The sequence below is a fragment of the Naumovozyma castellii genome, chromosome 1, assembly GCF_000237345.1.
Source record: "Naumovozyma castellii chromosome 1, complete genome".
NCBI classification, from domain to species: domain Eukaryota; kingdom Fungi; phylum Ascomycota; class Saccharomycetes; order Saccharomycetales; family Saccharomycetaceae; genus Naumovozyma; species Naumovozyma castellii.
Window position 1 is genome coordinate 573688 of NC_016491.1, and position 17360 is coordinate 591047.

Here is a 17360-nt window from a genome sequence, read left to right on the forward strand (position 1 = left end):
TGAACTGAAGAAAAAAATGAGATGATCGCAGAGAGGGGGAATGCAAAATAAAACTGATTGGATGTTATCCTTTTTTGCCCTTTCAGTACTATGTGCTTGAACGGAATTGAATACGAATTACTATATTGAATTAATGCGTTAACTAGTCTGGCAAGGAAATTAGAGAGAAAGTATCCAAATGTTGCCAAATCCTTGTGTTCTTTTATTAGAAAATTTTTGACGGCACATATTTTTTTTCCGTGATTGTTGTTGTTTTTTCTCAAAATACGTACGTACACACGTACGTCGTAGGAGTCGTTTGTTTGTCTTTCTTTAGTCCGCTGCTGCATTCCGTTGCGGCAATTTTGTGGACTGTTTCCCTTTTGGGCGACACGCGCACAGATCCTTCAGGACAGCTGTCACCCATTGACAGTGGCTGCGGCCTTTTCTGAGCAAAGCACAACATTCGGTGTTAGGTCCTCGAGGTTGCCTGGCGCGTGTTTCCTCTTTGGGACAGGTGTTTCCCAAAGAAGAACCACCGTAGTCGTCCCCTTCTGGTCTGGCCCTTCCGAGAATATCATATGGTGAATGCCCCTGAAAAAGAAAATAGCAGTCCGAGTTAGGTAAAGCCACATCGTTTTAGTGACAGTGACTGTTTACTTCACCTTGACGTTCTCCAATTGGGGCCCATGAAAACTAAAACTAAACATAAGTCAGCGAACATAACGCTAGACATCGTAGGATGCAATAATTGGAAGACATAAATGCCAATTGAGGCTTGCAGGGAAGTACGTATTTTGAGGCTTTAAACACAAACTGTTTATGACAATTAGTTCTTCGAAAGGAATGTTGGGCTACCAATGTGGTCCGAAATTTTAATAAAGTAGAGGTTTGTCTCAGAGTTTCTTGGCTGAATTGTCACTCTGCAAGAGTGCTCAGAACAAACCTACGTAGGTATATATCTTTGTAAGAAAACAGTCCGGTAATCGCTAAAGCTCGGTCGGTAAACCCAATTCCGATAAATAAAAACAAAAGTGTTGCTTTGAGAAGTAGAGAGAATGGCGTGACTGAAGCAAGTTGCAACAACATTTCCATAACAATCCATCCTGATCTAAAACTAAAAACACTAGCTTATATGAAATCAAAGCAAATTAGATGGTGATACCAATAATGACTTTCCAAAGGGAAAGTCGATAAGGTAAATGTTACATACACATCAATTGTGTCTTTCTATCGATTTGAGCTGATCTAGGCTTTCTTCTCCTTTATATACCCTAGTTATTATGATGCTTTTTCGTTAATACAAGCCTTATTCAGTCTAAAGTAAGTATACCGTGTGTCTTCCCCATCGTGATGGCAATCCATTTTCTGAAAGGGCTTCAAAAAGCGAGTTTTATAGAACGTTACATATTTTTAAATTACACTTTAGGAATGGAAATTTACATCTTTATTATTCCTGTTTCCTTGTCTACCCTTTCTCTGGCAACCTTTTGTTCGTATGGAAGATCCGTTTTCATTCAATTCACTGTTAGATGTTGTAATTCTTCGAGAGTCTCAGGATGAAAGATCTTAGTTACAACGTAACCGCACCAGTTGGAATGCCTTTTGTTGGTAATTAACGCTGCTTTTGAAACAGATTTAGCGATTAAGAATGGTCTCAATACTGAACCATCAGCATCAAGAGCGCACAGAGTAGTTCTTGACTTATTTTTTGGAGCAGCACTAAAGACAATCTATTTTTACCTAAAATAACTAAACTGCTTTTTGTTTCACCAAATCGGAATGCAATTTCCTCACAGTTCCAAATACGACCACCATATTTTCAATTGTATTTGCACTCAGTACACAGTTCATTAATTAGTTCCAGCTTTTTAATGGAGTTAGCACCTAGCTGCCCCCTTTTGGCCTCGACTTTGGCCTCTCCTCTTCATAATTCAAATCAGGGCTCACTTTAGTTGTATCTGTAGTGGATTTAATCAAAATAAAGCATCCTCGCAACTGAAAACTTCGAGCTAGATTTTGCTTATTTTATCCTTTGCCCCTCCATGTAATTCCAGCGTTACTTTTTATCAGTGTATGTTAATCCTTTAATTATATAGCCTTTTTAAATAATATCTAATACAAGCTTTAAAATTTCCATATCATGGAAATGCCTTTTCAAAAAAATTTCTTCTTCTCCAAATAAGACCTTTAAAAGAAGCTTGTTTTATCAATGTTCAACGAGTAATTGCCATTTGTATGGACCAAACTTAAAGCTTGACGTAACTTCATTTCTCAAGATCACTATCGTTCAAGCTTTGGTTTATTTTTTGCCTGTTCGGGGTAATGCGTATTATAGGCTGTACGTATTAAATAGTCGATAATGGTACGAAATCTCTAACAGATGCTAACACCTGACTTCCAAAGCATTATACTTCTCCAATATCTTTTGTTACACAAGTATCAATTACCACTTACAGAACTTTCAACTTCTTGATACTTGCTTAGAACAAGGAAAGTGTGAGGTACAAGAACAACAATACTCCCCTCAAAAAACAAACAAATAACTATAAGCCATGCTAGAATCTTTGGCTGCAAACCTTTTAAATAGGTTATTGGGTTCCTATGTGGAAAACTTTGATCCTAATCAACTGCAAATGGGGATTTGGAGCGGGGATGTGAGATTAAAGGGTCTGAAATTAAGAAAAGATTGTTTGGATCGTTTAGAATTACCGATCGATGTGAAATTCGGTATACTAGGTGAACTTATTTTAAACGTTTCATGGTCCAATTTGAAGAACAAGCCAGTGAAGATAAGCATCGAAGATTGTTATCTTCTCTGTTCTCCCAGAGAACTGAATTCATTCCAATCAGATGAACAGATCGAAAGAGAATTAAGACTGAAATTAGGGAAATTGGCAGAATGGGAACTAGCCAACAAAATGAAACAAACATCACAATCACCATCTAATGAAAAGGAAAAAGATGAATCATTTACGCAATCATTAATAACTAAAATTATTGATAATTTGCAAATAACATTCAAAAATATACATATTAGATACGAAGATATGAATTGCACGTTTACAAAGACACCATTTACACTGGGTGTAACTTTGAATGAATTATCTGCCATTTCAACTAATTCAGAATGGGAACCAAGTTTCATTGAATTAACTCAGGTAATTACTCATAAATTAATGACATTAGACTCCTTAGCTGTTTACTCCAATACCAATTCTGAATCTCTTCTTGAGCTTGATATGGATACACCAGCAATATATCAGGCATTTCAAGATACGATGATACGCAACGTAGAATCAGCTGATACTGACTCTCAATATTTACTCAAACCTGTTAGTGGGTCTGGTAAATTGAGTATTAACAAGGTAGGGACGACAAAGGAGAATCCTCATATTGATTTGGGACTATCATGTGAAGAATTTGGAATCGAATTAGATGATGAACTTTATTCTACCTTATTGTACGCATTGACAAAAATACGCCTGAATAGCATAACACAAAAATATAAAGTGAATAGACCCAGTTATACAATCGAGGAAAATGCGAGAGGTTGGATGGAATATGCTGCAAAATGTGTTCTACAAGAGGTTAGAGATAAAAAAAAAATGTGGACATGGGATAGTATCAAGAACAAATGTATTCAAAGAAGGGAATACATAGATCTATGGGTTGAAAAAATGAAATTGAAATCACTAGATGAACCATTACCTGATTCTGAAAAAGAGGCGAAATTAATAACTTTAACAAAAGTATTACAATATGATGAGATCATAATTTTCAGATCACTTGCCAAGAGAAAATATACACAACTTAAATTGGAGTCATCGGAACTAACGAATCCACCCTCTGCTCGTAGTGCTGAAAATCCGAAAGCTGGTTGGATATCTTCTTGGTGGAGTGGAAATGGAGACCAACCTACAGCGGATGAGATTGTAATCTCTGAAGAAGAAAAGAAAGAACTTTATGACGCCATTGATTTCGTGGAAGATAAGCCATTTTTATATGATCTTGATATCCCTAGAGACCAAACCAAAATAAAGGTTACCGGTTTATTGAATAAGGGGTTCTTTTCCGTTAAGAAGAAAGAATTGGAGGCACCGTTAGGAGAGATTATCTTTGAAAGATGTTCATTAGAATTTTTACAACGTACCGACTCTTTCAAGGCATCTTTCAAACTTCAAGAATTTAAACTAGAAGATGGTTCTCCAAACACTCTTTATAAACATATTATATTTGCTAAAGAAGAAGACACTATAATAAGCACCGAAGGAAATACTGAAAAGCAGCCACTTCTCCAAACAATATACGAATCAAATCCATTAGAAGGTACATCTGATGCAGACCTTGATATTAACTTAAGAGGGATGACAATATTTTATCATGTTCACTTTTTAACCGAGATAATCAACTTCTTTACACCACCAAAGCAGCATTTGGACTCCTTATCAGCAATCCTCGGCGCTGCTGAATCTACGATGGGATCGTGGACGTCCCAGTCACGTATGGGCATAGAAACCCTCCTAGAGGAACACAAGACAATAAATTTAAAATTAGATTTACAGGCACCATTGATTATCTTACCATTAGATCCACACATATGGGAGACTCCTTGTGCTATTATTGATGCTGGTCACATTTCAGTAGCTAGTGAAATTGTACCTAAAGATAAGATACAAGAAATTAAGCAAATGACTCCTTCAGAATATGAGAGTATGACAGATGCTAATATAACGAGGCTAATGTATGACAGATTCCAAATTATTTCACAGGATACACAGATCCTTATTGGTTCTAATTTGCAATCAATGTTACTCTCCCTGACCAATTCTAGCTTTATAGCAACTGAGAATTTAAATATATTAGAGAAAATGCGTTTAGAGCTTACATTTGATATGTCAATACTTACTAAGGCACTGCAATTACCAAGGGCTCGTTTGTTTGGCCACCTTCCCCAGTTGCGTTTATCTTTGAATGATTATCAATACAAACTGATGCTACAAATCCTTGAAAAGTGTGTGCTATCTTTATTTGATTACAACAACCAAACTGATTATTCAAAGGTCACCGATATTGATGAATCAGACAAAGAACAAAAGCGACTACTTGAAGTGCAAGATATGATTGAGAAAATGACTGAACTCGAGCTAAAGAGAAAGGCTATCGAGATACAATTCGATGTTGATCTTTTCAAAATATCACTTTTAAAATGTACCTGTGCTGAAAGCATGAAATGCAATAAATTAATTGAATTTACAGGAAAAAATCTAAGATTTAACTTTGTGAAACAGGCAGTTGAGCTAATGCTGGGAATTACCATCGGAGCACTTACTGTGGAAGATTTCATTGAAAAAAGCAATAATGATGAGTTCAAGTATTTGGTAACTTCAGAGACCAAAGCAGTAGAAAACACAAATCATTTATTTAATTTACAATACAAAAGGGTCCAAAGAATCGTGTCACATGAAAAGAAGTTAATTGAAGTATTTGACCAGGACATTGATATGAATATGAAGATGCTAAGATTGGTTTTGACGCCTAAGTCGTTGCTTACATTAATGAACTTTGTGTTTTTAACCTTCACCGATTCTAATGCACCAGAAACTCCGGCTGACGCTTTACGACATAATACAGAAGACACAGAGGAATCACCTCAAAAGATTAATATGACTTTAAATATGGAAGGTATGGTGATTATATTTAATGATGACAGTATCAAACTAGCAACCTTAGTAATCTCTGCAGGCGAATTTAAGACAGTTCTTCTTCCAGAAAGTATGCGTGTTAGTCTTAAACTGAACGGGTTTGACTTAACTGATGAAAGTAATACTGGCTTTGCTGATGACTCTGTTTTTAGAAAATTAATTACTATGAAAGGGAAAAACTTGACTGAATTGAACTACGAAACTTTTGATGCAACTACAAATGTCAACCAATACGACTCATTGCTGACCTTTACAACGGGCCCTATGCATGTTAACTTCAATGAAGCATCATTCAATAAACTCATTAGATACTTCTTCAAGTTCCAACAGATGAAATCACTATTTGATAAAGCAAGAGAAATTGCATATAACCAGGCTCCATCCATTGAAACAGTCAATAATATGAAAATGGATATTGTTATAAATGCGCCTATTATCCAGTTTCCGCGATTGACAGATTCTCAGAGTAATTCAATTGATATTCTTAAAGTTGGTCTTGGAGAAATTTTTGTGCAAAATCATTTCACTATTGGGGATGAAAGCGAGAAGATAAACAACATTCGCCTAGGCATTCGAACTGGCCAAGCTTCTTCTGTAATCAATCTGAAAAATGGAACTAAACAAGATTTATATATGATTGAAAATATTACACTGATATTTGATATTTCACATCATCGTCTCACAGCCGAAGAGACAGAATTGAAGATTTCTGGGTATTTTGGTCCCTTGGAAGTTGATTTTACAGAACTACAACTCTTATACTTGAAGGAAATATCAGATCAATTAAAGGGTGCATTTACAATTTCTGATGAGGAAAAACAACAACTAACCACAGAATATAACTATACCAACACCTTAGATAGCTCTACGTCAGAAGCAATCATCAATGAACTTGGAGAAGAGATGAATAGTGAAAATAATGTCATTGAAACAAAAATGAATGTCAATACTGTTATCTTATTCAATGCTCCAAAAATTGCATTAACTCTTTATGATAAGACGGAAGAATGTTTGGAAATAGATAAGCATAGCTTAACTAGGATTACTCTTCATGACATAGGCGTAGATTTAGAACTTGAACCAAACGGTGCTGTTATTGGGAAGGCATATTTTGATTCATTTACAGTTGAAGATATGCGTGATATTAAGGAAAACCATTACACTGAGCTTATTCAAAAGTCAATAGAAGATACTCATCAGTTTTCAGCAAACATTAGTCGCACTATTTTAGAGCATGGTATGCTTACAAATATCGCTGTAACTGTTAGTAGTCCTAAGATTATTATTGCTATGGATCATATATTTGCACTTAAAGCCTATGTCGATTCAATGACTTCCCAACTTTTTTCAGTTTCGCAACCATTGAATGAAAAATCTTCAATTGCAGCAGTACCTGTGCCTTCTGAGCCACTACTGACAAACGAAGCTAAAATGCAGTATTCGTTAAATATCATCGATACGGCCATTCTTCTTCTGGCAGATCCATCCTCAGATGAGTCAGAAGCAGTTGTGTTCAATGTTGGGCAATTACTATTGGGAGAACAAAATATTACATCTTTATCTGCCAATAATGTTGGGATCTTTCTTACCAAGATGAATGTCGATGAGACATACAAACTTCGACTACTAGATGATTTTTCTTCATCTGTAACTCTCGATAGACGTGACTCCACCTCGGAAAGCCTCCTGACTGCTATCCGACTCTCTGTTGAACCTTTAGTTATGCGTATTGCATTAAGAGATATCCGTCTTGCAATGTCTATATTCAGCAAGGCTGTGGTTTTGATGAATAAATCACTTTCTCCTACAACGTCGGCAAGTTATAAGCCAACGAAACCTCATAATATTTTCTCAAAGGAATTTGAGAAGAAGCTTGCACAATATGCCCCAAGTCTTGTTAGTACAACAAGTCACGATTCGCTAGAAGATGTCAATTCTACTCATTCCATGCCTGATGTCATTTTGCGTGCCGAAAAGTTTGAAGCAGATATTGGAGGTTTACGGTTGATTTTGATGGGAGATGTTCATGAAATGCCAATCTTAGATTTTAATATTGAGGCATTTGCTGTTTCAGCGAAGGATTGGTCTACTGATCTCGATGCATTAGCTACATTAGAGGCCTATGTCAACGTTTTCAATTACTCCAGATCTAGTTGGGAACCTTTGATAGAAAAGACCCCAATTTCATTCCACATGGCAAAGGGCGAGCATCAAGATGCTTCATTTATTTTTGATGTAATTTCTAGGAAGATGGCTGAAATTACATTATCATCAAAGTCTATAGCGATGCTTTCACAGATTCCGAGTTCATTAGCGACCGATATCTCTTTGAAACCCCGTGGTTCCCAAAAACCATATTTGTTAGTTAATGACACCGGCCTAGATTTTGATGTCTGGATTAAAACTAGTAATAATGAAGAACGGGAATCTTTGACAAGATTGAAAACAGGTGAAACGTTGCCCTGGGAATTCGAAGATTGGAGATTAATTAGAGAGAGGTTGGATACAGACAGTAAAAGAAATGTCTTAAGCTTATCTATCCCGGATTCAAAATATAATAGCATTATTACAATTGATGCCACGTTTGAAGGTGAATTATTACATGTCCTCAACCCACCGGTGAATCATGTCCATAATAGATTGGTTACCGATTTAAAATGTGGAGATGATAATATAAAGGTAATCACCTTAAGATCCACATTGGTGCTTGAAAACACTACATGTACTGACTTAGATATTAGAGTGGAAGCACCCGAATTAAAAGAAGAATTAATTTTTACAGTTGAACCTTCTCAAAGTCGTTCAATTCCGGTTGAGAATGTGTATACTTCAACAATTCAGATTAGACCATCATCTGACAGTAATTATAATTGGTCTGAACAAAAAGTGAAATGGTCACAATTATTAGATAACCCAGTATCTTTCAAATGTCCTTCCATATCGGGCGTTGATACGAACTTTTTCGTTGAAGTCAATGGTAAGTACGATTCCAATGAGCCATTAGCTAAGATATATCCCCATATGAAAATTGTCCTATCGCCATCCTTATTTATTGAAAATTTACTGCCTTACGATATGAATTTCAGTTTATTTAACAAAAAGGAGCAAATGAAAACTTACAGGTTTTTGGAGAAAACTGAAAAGCTGGCATTACATGACGTTTGCCTTGATGATTTCTTACTTCTCGCTGTTCAACCCTTAACAGAAACAAATCCAATATCGAAATCTTCCATAGTCAATACTCCTTCTAGGAGTGCTCTGGTGCCTGAAACATTGATATCTTTAAATTTAGAAAACGGCCAATATCTTCAACTTATAATTAGTTATCAAAAGATTGAGGGTACTAGATCAAAAGTTATCAGAATATATTCACCCTACATTATTTTGAATAAAACAGATAGAGATCTTTACTTACAGAAAGGGCTTTCAAATGTAATCCAATCAAAAGTATTAAATCAAGAAGGAAAAAGATACACCCTTCCTAAAATGTTTTCTTTTGAAACAGTAGACACCAAAAATAATAGGGCTTGCATTAAATTTAAGGACACAGAATGGAGTTTGCCATTATCTTTTGATGCAGTTGGGCAACATTTTGATACGAACCTAAACATTTCAAATAAGGAACGTGAATGTAATTTAGGTATTAGCATATCTGAAGGTCATGCAAATTATGCCCTAAGTACAATAATAGAAATATCACCAAGATATATTCTGAGAAACGATTTAGAATTTCCCATTGAAATTTGCGAAGTTGGATCTGTTAATATTATTTCAGTTGATCCTTCAACAGATATCCCTCTGTACAAGTTGAGAAATATTATGAAGAAGCAATTGATAATTAGATTGGCCGGCAAGAATTCAAACTGGTCTGCTTCATTTTTCATTAATGACATCGGATTGACCTACGTCAAGGTGCTCCAGGAAGATAACACTCACAGGCTAGTAAAAGTTGAAGCTGTTTTACAGAATGCAACAGTTTTCATTCGAATTAAAGATGGCGATGGAAACTGGCCATTTTCGATTAGAAATTTTAGTGACACCGAATTTATATTTTTCCAGAGAGATACTAAAATTGTAGATGCCTACGAGGAGGAAGATTCTACTGAAGAATCTACTGACATTGAATACACACCATTATACTATCGTGTTCCACCAAGGAGTGTAATGCCCTACGCATGGGATTACCCATCTGCTCGACAAAAAAAGATAATAATTACTGCTCGTGGTCGTAAAAGAGAGATTCAACTGGCTGAGATTGGTAATTTAAAGCCAATGCGTCTTCCGGGACGAGTGCCCTCTGAAGATCCCGCGATAGTTGACCTGAATGTTGTTGCTGATGGGCCAACTCAAGCATTGGTGATTACAAATTACAACCCAACAGTAAGTCTATATAAACTGAGGGGTCGAACAAGTTCTTCTATGTCCCTAACAAGTTCTACTGATGGGTTTGAGGCTGCTGATGAGGATAAGAACATATATACCCAAATTGTTGTACAATTTGAAGGACTTGGTATCTCTCTCGTTAATTCCCAACTTCAAGAATTGCTCTATATTAACGCGAAAGGTGTTGAACTACGATACAACCAATCCGATTTGTATAATACTTACAGCTGGAAATTGAAGTGGTTTCAAATCGATAATCAATTATTTGGCAGTGTGTTCCCGAACGTACTGTACCCAACAGCTATCCCAAATACAGAAAAGGAAATTACCAACCATCCTGTATTTTCTGGTTCCATTTCTAAAGTAAAAGATGATTCTTATGGAGTTCCATATTATAAACACGTTACTTTCCTGTTACAAGAATTTTCAATACAAATTGATGAAGATTTTGTTTATGCTCTTCTCGATTTCGCCAAAATCCCTGGTGCTCCATGGATAAATGATGATAATACCAAGAATTTCAATGATCGGATTGAACTTCCAGAAGTTGAAGAAACCAATTTTGGAAATGACGTTTATTTCGAAATTTTCCATATTCAACCAACTTTATTGCATGTGTCATTTGTAAGGACAGAACATATTAATACCACATTGCCAGAAGAGGACAAACCTGAAGAGCTTGGTTCCTTATTCTTTATGAATATGTTAACAATGACGGTCGGAAACGTGAATGACGCTCCAATTAAATTCAATTCTCTATATATGGACAACGTAAGGGTGCCACTACCAATGCTAATGTCATCCATTCAGACCCATTACAGCCAACAAGTCTTTTATCAAATACACAAGATATTGGGATCAGCTGATTTCCTAGGAAATCCCGTTGGTTTATTTAATACTATTAGTTCAGGTGTATGGGATTTGTTTTATGAACCATATCAAGGTTATATGATGAATGATAGACCACAGGAACTTGGAATTCACTTAGCTAAGGGTGGGTTAAGTTTTGCGAAGAAGACTGTGTTTGGATTATCGGATAGTATGGCAAAATTTACAGGTTCAGTGGCGAAAGGTTTATCTGTGACGCAGGATTCTGATTTCCAAAAGGCAAGAAGATTACAGCAACGAATGAACAGTACTAGTAGAAATGTTTTCGCAACTTCTGCCCAATCGTTTGCAAGTACATTGGGTAGTGGTTTTAGTGGTGTAGCCTTAGATCCGTATAAAGCTGCTCAAAAAGAAGGAACTTCTGGATTTTTCAAAGGTTTGGGTAAAGGTTTGATTGGTCTACCAACCAAAACTGCTATAGGATTTCTAGATTTGACAAATAATTTGAGTCAGGGTGTCAAAGGAACAACGACAATGCTAGATATGCAGAGAGCAAACAGAGTAAGACTGCCACGTTATGTTGATCATGATAAGATCATCAAACCATATCGAATGAGGGAGGCACAAGGGCAATATTGGTTAAAGAATGCTAATGGAGGACTCTTTATGGAAGATAATTACTTAACACATGTTATTCTTCCTGGAAAAGAACTTTCCGTTATTATTTCTATGCAGCGTATAGCAGAAATTAGATTGGCTACTCAAGAAGTAATGTGGAGTACCGTTTATAAGGCTATTCAAGGTATATCCTTGGATAAAGAGGGTATTAGCATCAAACTGAAGTCTCAAAGTGAATATTTTATCCCAATAGCGAATATCACAGAGAAAAGAGCAGTCTACAAGTGTATTGCTATCGCTGTTGTGGAATATAATAAATCGTGTGAGGCAGTCCTCTGAGAAATTTTGGTATTATTTTTAATATTCGGAGCCCAAATTAAGGGTACGGCGCAATTTGTGTTTAATGCGATGTAATTAATAAATATCAAAATGTCTTTTCATAACGATCTACTTTTGTATTACTTGAACAATTCATAGAAGTAATTCAGTGAACTTAGAAATACTAACAACGAATTGAATAGGATGTGGTCGATTGCTAAGAACAATATGCCATTGAAAGCTGGTAGATATAATATGTACTTTCTTAGAGGTTTAACAACACATCAACAACCTTCAATTCCTAATATGAAGACGTTTCGGGTTTATAGATGGAATCCAGACACTCCAGCAAAGAAACCATTCCTTCAGTCATTCCAGGTTAACCTCAATGAATGTGGTCCTATGGTCCTCGATGCCCTACTAAAGATTAAAAATGAACAAGATTCTACCCTTTCTCTAAGACGTTCTTGTAGAGAAGGAATATGTGGTTCCTGTGCCATGAACATAGGAGGGCGAAACACCTTAGCATGCATTTGTAAAATTGATCCTAATAATAATAAAGAGTTGAAGATCTATCCATTGCCACATATGTTTATCATCAAAGATTTGGTACCAGATTTAACCAATTTTTTTCAACAATATAAATCTATTCAACCGTATTTACAAAGAAAGAATTTCCCAGAGGCGGGGAAGGAGATACGGCAATCCATTACTGATCGTAAGAAGATTGACGGTTATTATGAGTGCATTCTCTGCGCATGCTGTTCAACCGCCTGTCCTTCATATTGGTGGAACCAGGAAGAATATTTAGGTCCTGCCGCGTTGCTTCAGGCATATCGTTGGTTGGTTGACTCAAGAGATCAAGCTGGTAAGGCAAGAAAAGAAATGTTGGAGAATTCAATGTCATTATATAGATGTCACACAATTTTAAATTGTACCAAAACATGTCCAAAGGGTCTAAATCCAGCTTTAGCAATTGCTGAAATTAGGAAAAAGTTGGCAGTCTTCTAAGCATATCATGCCACCTTTTAGTGTCAATTATAAAACAGAAGTTAATTTTTTTATGTAATGGTTATATCTATTTTTTAGGTTCAGTATTTAAATAGTTGGTTAAAATTAAAAAATATTTCTTTCGTTTAAAAAAAGTAAATTAAAGGGCAATCAAAATTCTCCTTTCTATTAATTATGGTTGTACACACTTGACGTTCTGTTCAATCATATGGGATGCTGAAAAACGTTTACTGAATGATCCAGTATGATGAATATTGCAAACAACTACAGAAGTGCTACCAAGAGCTGAGAATATATGATGATCCCCTTTGTCAAGGCTGTAACATTCTTCCCGATGAACTAGTTATTCAATTAAGAATACCGAAAATGGTTGAATCTCTCTGTGACTCAAGATCACTTTCCAATATCGAAGTACGAATAAAGTATTCACAAATTTACCAGGAGCCGATCCTTTTACTAAGATTATGGGAGTTTGAATATGATGACGAAAATGATGTACAAATTTTAAAACAATACTTTCCTAAAAATATAAAAGATTTCCTATCACTCGAAAGCTGGGTTCAAATTGAACTAGATATCTTTTCAAATGATAACAAATTTCCATTGAGATCACCTGTTTGGTATTATATACATCCTTGTGATACGTCGGCAATCGTTGGAGATAATGAAGAAGCACATAATGACTATCTTTCTAGATGGTTCAGTGTTTTTCTTCTTAACTGGTTAGAAATTGTACGATAACTAAAATAAGTGTCGTTTGCAATTTCACAATATCGATTCATAATATATATATAGATATGCATACTACAACTAAGTAGAACTTATTATAATCACAACCACCTCTAATATTAACGCGAGGCTTTTGGTGGAAAACTTTAAAAATGCTATAGTCTATTAAATTGAGTTAATATAAAGATTGTAAGGTGCTTAAAAGTATTAAAAGACAACGAGCGTAAATTGTCAACGAATTTTCCTTGCTTCTGGGCTAGAAGTTGTCGAAAAAGAACCTATCAATGATTCTGAATTTGAAGTGATTGCTCCCAAAGATGTGGTTTCCATCGACTCTTCTTCTTCAAGGATAGTGGGAATCCCACCCTTAAATCTCTTATCTCTTTGAACAGACTTAAATTGAACAGATTTTTCTGGTACTTCTGTAGATAGATCTGACTTTGCACTTTTACTTTTCGTCAAATCATACATATTTGCCTCATCACCATTCTTTGATAAACTATTACCATTAGTGACATCATCATTATACGAAAAATCACTGAACTCTGAAGTTCTTCTTGCTCTGGTTCTATTTTTCCAACCGGGTCTCCTAATCCATAATCTCATAATCATCTCTTTGTATACGGAGAATGGCCAATTCACTGGAGATTCATGACCTTGATAAATACAAATATCATATACTAACCCACCTGTTAATGCACCAATAATGGGGGCAACCATTGGAACCCAAAAGAAATGATGGTGATCAATCCACAACATTTTCCGATCAAACCCAACTGCGTATAGTGCTAGTCTTGGACCTAAATCACGAGCTAAATTCATTGCTGTACCAGTTTGATAATCTAAGGAAGACATAATAACGAAAATCAGAATGAACAGCATTAATGGAAACAGATCAGATGATAAACATGTATAAGGATCAGTCAACCCAAAAAGACCAGCTTGCAGCATGGCACCACATAAGAACTCCGAAATAAATTGCCTAGAAGTCGATAAGAAAGGTTTTGGGAAAACACAAAACATTGAAGCGACAGTTTCAGTTTTCCAATACTCGGGATAGGCTTCTTCTATAACCTTCTTGTAGTATATGAATAATATTAACGCGCCAGCGAAGGCACCAAGTAATTGACCCAACAGATAATATGGAACTTTCTTTGCAGGGAATCCCCTATATATGAAATTAGAAATGGTAATAGAAGGATTCAAATGAGCACCTGATATAGCACTACCACCAGCACAGAAATAACCCATTACCACTGCAGCGGCCCAACCTAATGCAATATCATCAAAAGTACCAAATGGGACAGTAGATATTATCTGTTCCATCGACTTTATCACCTTTAAGGTACCTGCATCGACATTTGGATCATTAGCCAGTTCAGCTAGGGAATCATTGAATGTATTCTGTGATATTTGGCCACCTGCTAAGACTTGACAAACTACTGCAGATCCATAGATGATCATAACCATTGTACCCATAAATTCAGCCAAGAATTCTTTTAAATAAGTTTGCTTTAAGATGGACCATCTATTAATAGGATGATACGTGGATGGCAAAACTGTTGGGGTTTGTGGGTTTTGATACAAAGTCTTTGGCTTCACCATGATTGGAACATTTCCTGGATGAGTTTCATCATATTCATGAATTGCAGATGCCTTCGTTGGATTGGTGACACCTGAATGTTGACTACCTGCATCTGTATTTCTTCTTCTCAGGGTAGAGCTTCCAGGATTTGTCCCCACATCTTCGGAACCCTTTGTGTAAAAACCTTCCAGGTTTAGAACATTACTTGACACGGTGGCTCCCCTGGGTCTATAATTTGGATTATTATTATTGTTACTATTGCTGTTGCTATCCTGGTAGGTGCCATTATTATTGTTATTCATCTCCAAATGAGTCATGTCTGAGTTTGGTATAACTTCATGCATCTGGAAATGGTTTTGTCCACCAACGACGTATTGTGGAATATAAGTAGTAGTGGGTTTACTATTTGAAGTAAATGGTATGGGTTTATAATCTTGCATTTCGTAATCGTAATCATCTTCAATCTCGTCATTATTATTGTTATTATTGTTATTATTGTTAATACTGCTAATATTCGTCGGTTGGGGAGGTCTTTTCTGTTGGTCTCTTACATTTTCCTGTGGTTGGTTAGATTGGTGATCATTATTTGTGGCAGAAAAGATCTCATCTAGCCCTTGTCGACTTGGTTTATTGGCGTTTTCATTTGAATCTGCGGTATTTCTGTCTCTCTCATAATTATTCTCCATTTTTCTATGGTTCTGCAAGATAAAATAATATAGTCACAGAATAAATCTCGAAGGTACTTGAAAGCTCCTTTGATTACCACTGTTTTCTATAAGTTTTTCAGTGAACCAAAAAGATTACCAATGAGCAATCTGTGCATATCTGCCAGTCGTTTATGTTTAATTTTTCATTGTAAATATTGTGACTGTTTTTTAGTTTTAAAACCCAGAGCCCCAAAAACAAAAATTTTGAAGAATTATTTCGTTTTTTTCATTTTTTTGTTGTTGCGATGACGCGACGCAAAAAATCTCGAAATTATTCACGGGAAATCTGTCAGTTGCACAATGTAGTGCCAATAGCTGTGAATTTAGTAGTGAAGATCTATAACTTTACGTAGGAGAAGAGCGGTTATATACACTATTACATTCTTCTTTTTTGCAATATCCTCGAACAAAACCAACATTCGTAATGGCTCCAGGTAAGAAAGTTGCTCCAGCTCCATTCGGTGCTAAGTCCACCAAGTCTACTAAGGCTAAAAACCCATTGACCAACTCTACTCCAAAGAACTTTGGTATTGGTCAATCCATCCAACCAAAGAGAAACTTGTCCAGATACGTCAAATGGCCAGAATATGTCAGATTACAAAGACAAAAGAAGATCTTGTCCATTAGATTGAAGGTTCCTCCAACCATTGCTCAATTCCAATACACTTTGGACAGAAACACTGCTTCTGAAACTTTCAAGTTGTTCAACAAGTACAGACCAGAAACTGCTGCTGAAAAGAAGGAAAGATTGACTAAGGAAGCCGCTGCCATTGCTGAAGGTAAGACTAGACAAGAAGCTTCTCCAAAGCCATACGTTGTCAAGTACGGTTTGAACCATGTTGTCTCCTTGATTGAAAACAAGAAGGCTAAGTTGGTTTTGATTGCTAACGATGTCGACCCAATTGAATTGGTCATTTTCCTACCAGCTTTGTGTAAGAAGATGGGTGTTCCATACGCTATTGTCAAGGGTAAGGCTAGATTAGGTACTTTGGTTAACCAAAAGACCTCTGCCGTCGCTGCTTTAACCGAAGTTAAGGCTGAAGACGAAGCTGCTTTGGCTAAGTTGGTCTCCACCATTAACGCTAACTTCACTGACAAATACGATGATGTTAAGAAGCACTGGGGTGGTGGTATCATGGGTAACAAGGCCCAAGCCAAGATTGCTAAGAAGGCTAAGGCTTCCGAATCTGCTTAAGCATCTTAATACAAATGAACATAATATACTAATTAATTATATATTTTCTTTATTTGCATGTAAACTAAATATTGTTTTATCTTAAGATTCTTATAAAAAATGTCAATACCATTTATCATTTCTATTGTTTTCAACACAGTGAAACCGAGTATTTGAACAAGTTTTTAAAATGTCCGTAACCAATGGTTACTAGCGCACCCAGTTTTATGAAATTTCGAATATTGAAAACATATCCATTTTTGGCTAGATCGGTTCAAAAATCTGATCCATTGACATAATGCCAAGAGCATTATAGCTTTGCA

At 36.0% G+C, this 17360-nt stretch overlaps 5 protein-coding genes across 5 annotated transcripts; 4 read left to right on the forward strand and 1 right to left on the reverse strand.

Annotated features, from left to right (window-relative positions):
• Positions 1-2534: 2534 nt before the first annotated feature.
• On the forward strand, positions 2535-11852 carry VPS13 (membrane morphogenesis protein VPS13; the record flags this gene model as incomplete). Its single annotated transcript, XM_003673198.1, has 1 exon — positions 2535-11852. One exon carries the CDS (start codon positions 2535-2537, stop codon positions 11850-11852), a length of 9318 nt encoding a protein of 3105 aa, XP_003673246.1.
• Positions 11853-12035: 183 nt separating this feature from the next.
• Positions 12036-12842, forward strand: NCAS0A02980 (uncharacterized protein; the record flags this gene model as incomplete). Its single annotated transcript, XM_003673199.1, has 1 exon — positions 12036-12842. One exon carries the CDS (start codon positions 12036-12038, stop codon positions 12840-12842), a length of 807 nt encoding a protein of 268 aa, XP_003673247.1.
• A 234-nt stretch (positions 12843-13076) lies between these two features.
• ATG10 (E2-like conjugating enzyme) lies at positions 13077-13583 on the forward strand (the record flags this gene model as incomplete). Its single annotated transcript, XM_003673200.1, has 1 exon — positions 13077-13583. The coding sequence occupies one exon, from the start codon at positions 13077-13079 to the stop codon at positions 13581-13583; it is 507 nt and encodes a 168-aa protein (XP_003673248.1).
• A 219-nt stretch (positions 13584-13802) lies between these two features.
• Positions 13803-15842, reverse strand: FPS1 (Fps1p; the record flags this gene model as incomplete). Its single annotated transcript, XM_003673201.1, has 1 exon — positions 13803-15842. One exon carries the CDS (start codon positions 15840-15842, stop codon positions 13803-13805), a length of 2040 nt encoding a protein of 679 aa, XP_003673249.1.
• Positions 15843-16287: 445 nt separating this feature from the next.
• Positions 16288-17058, forward strand: RPL8B (60S ribosomal protein eL8; the record flags this gene model as incomplete). Its single annotated transcript, XM_003673202.1, has 1 exon — positions 16288-17058. The coding sequence occupies one exon, from the start codon at positions 16288-16290 to the stop codon at positions 17056-17058; it is 771 nt and encodes a 256-aa protein (XP_003673250.1).
• Between the last annotated feature and the right edge of the window lie 302 nt (positions 17059-17360).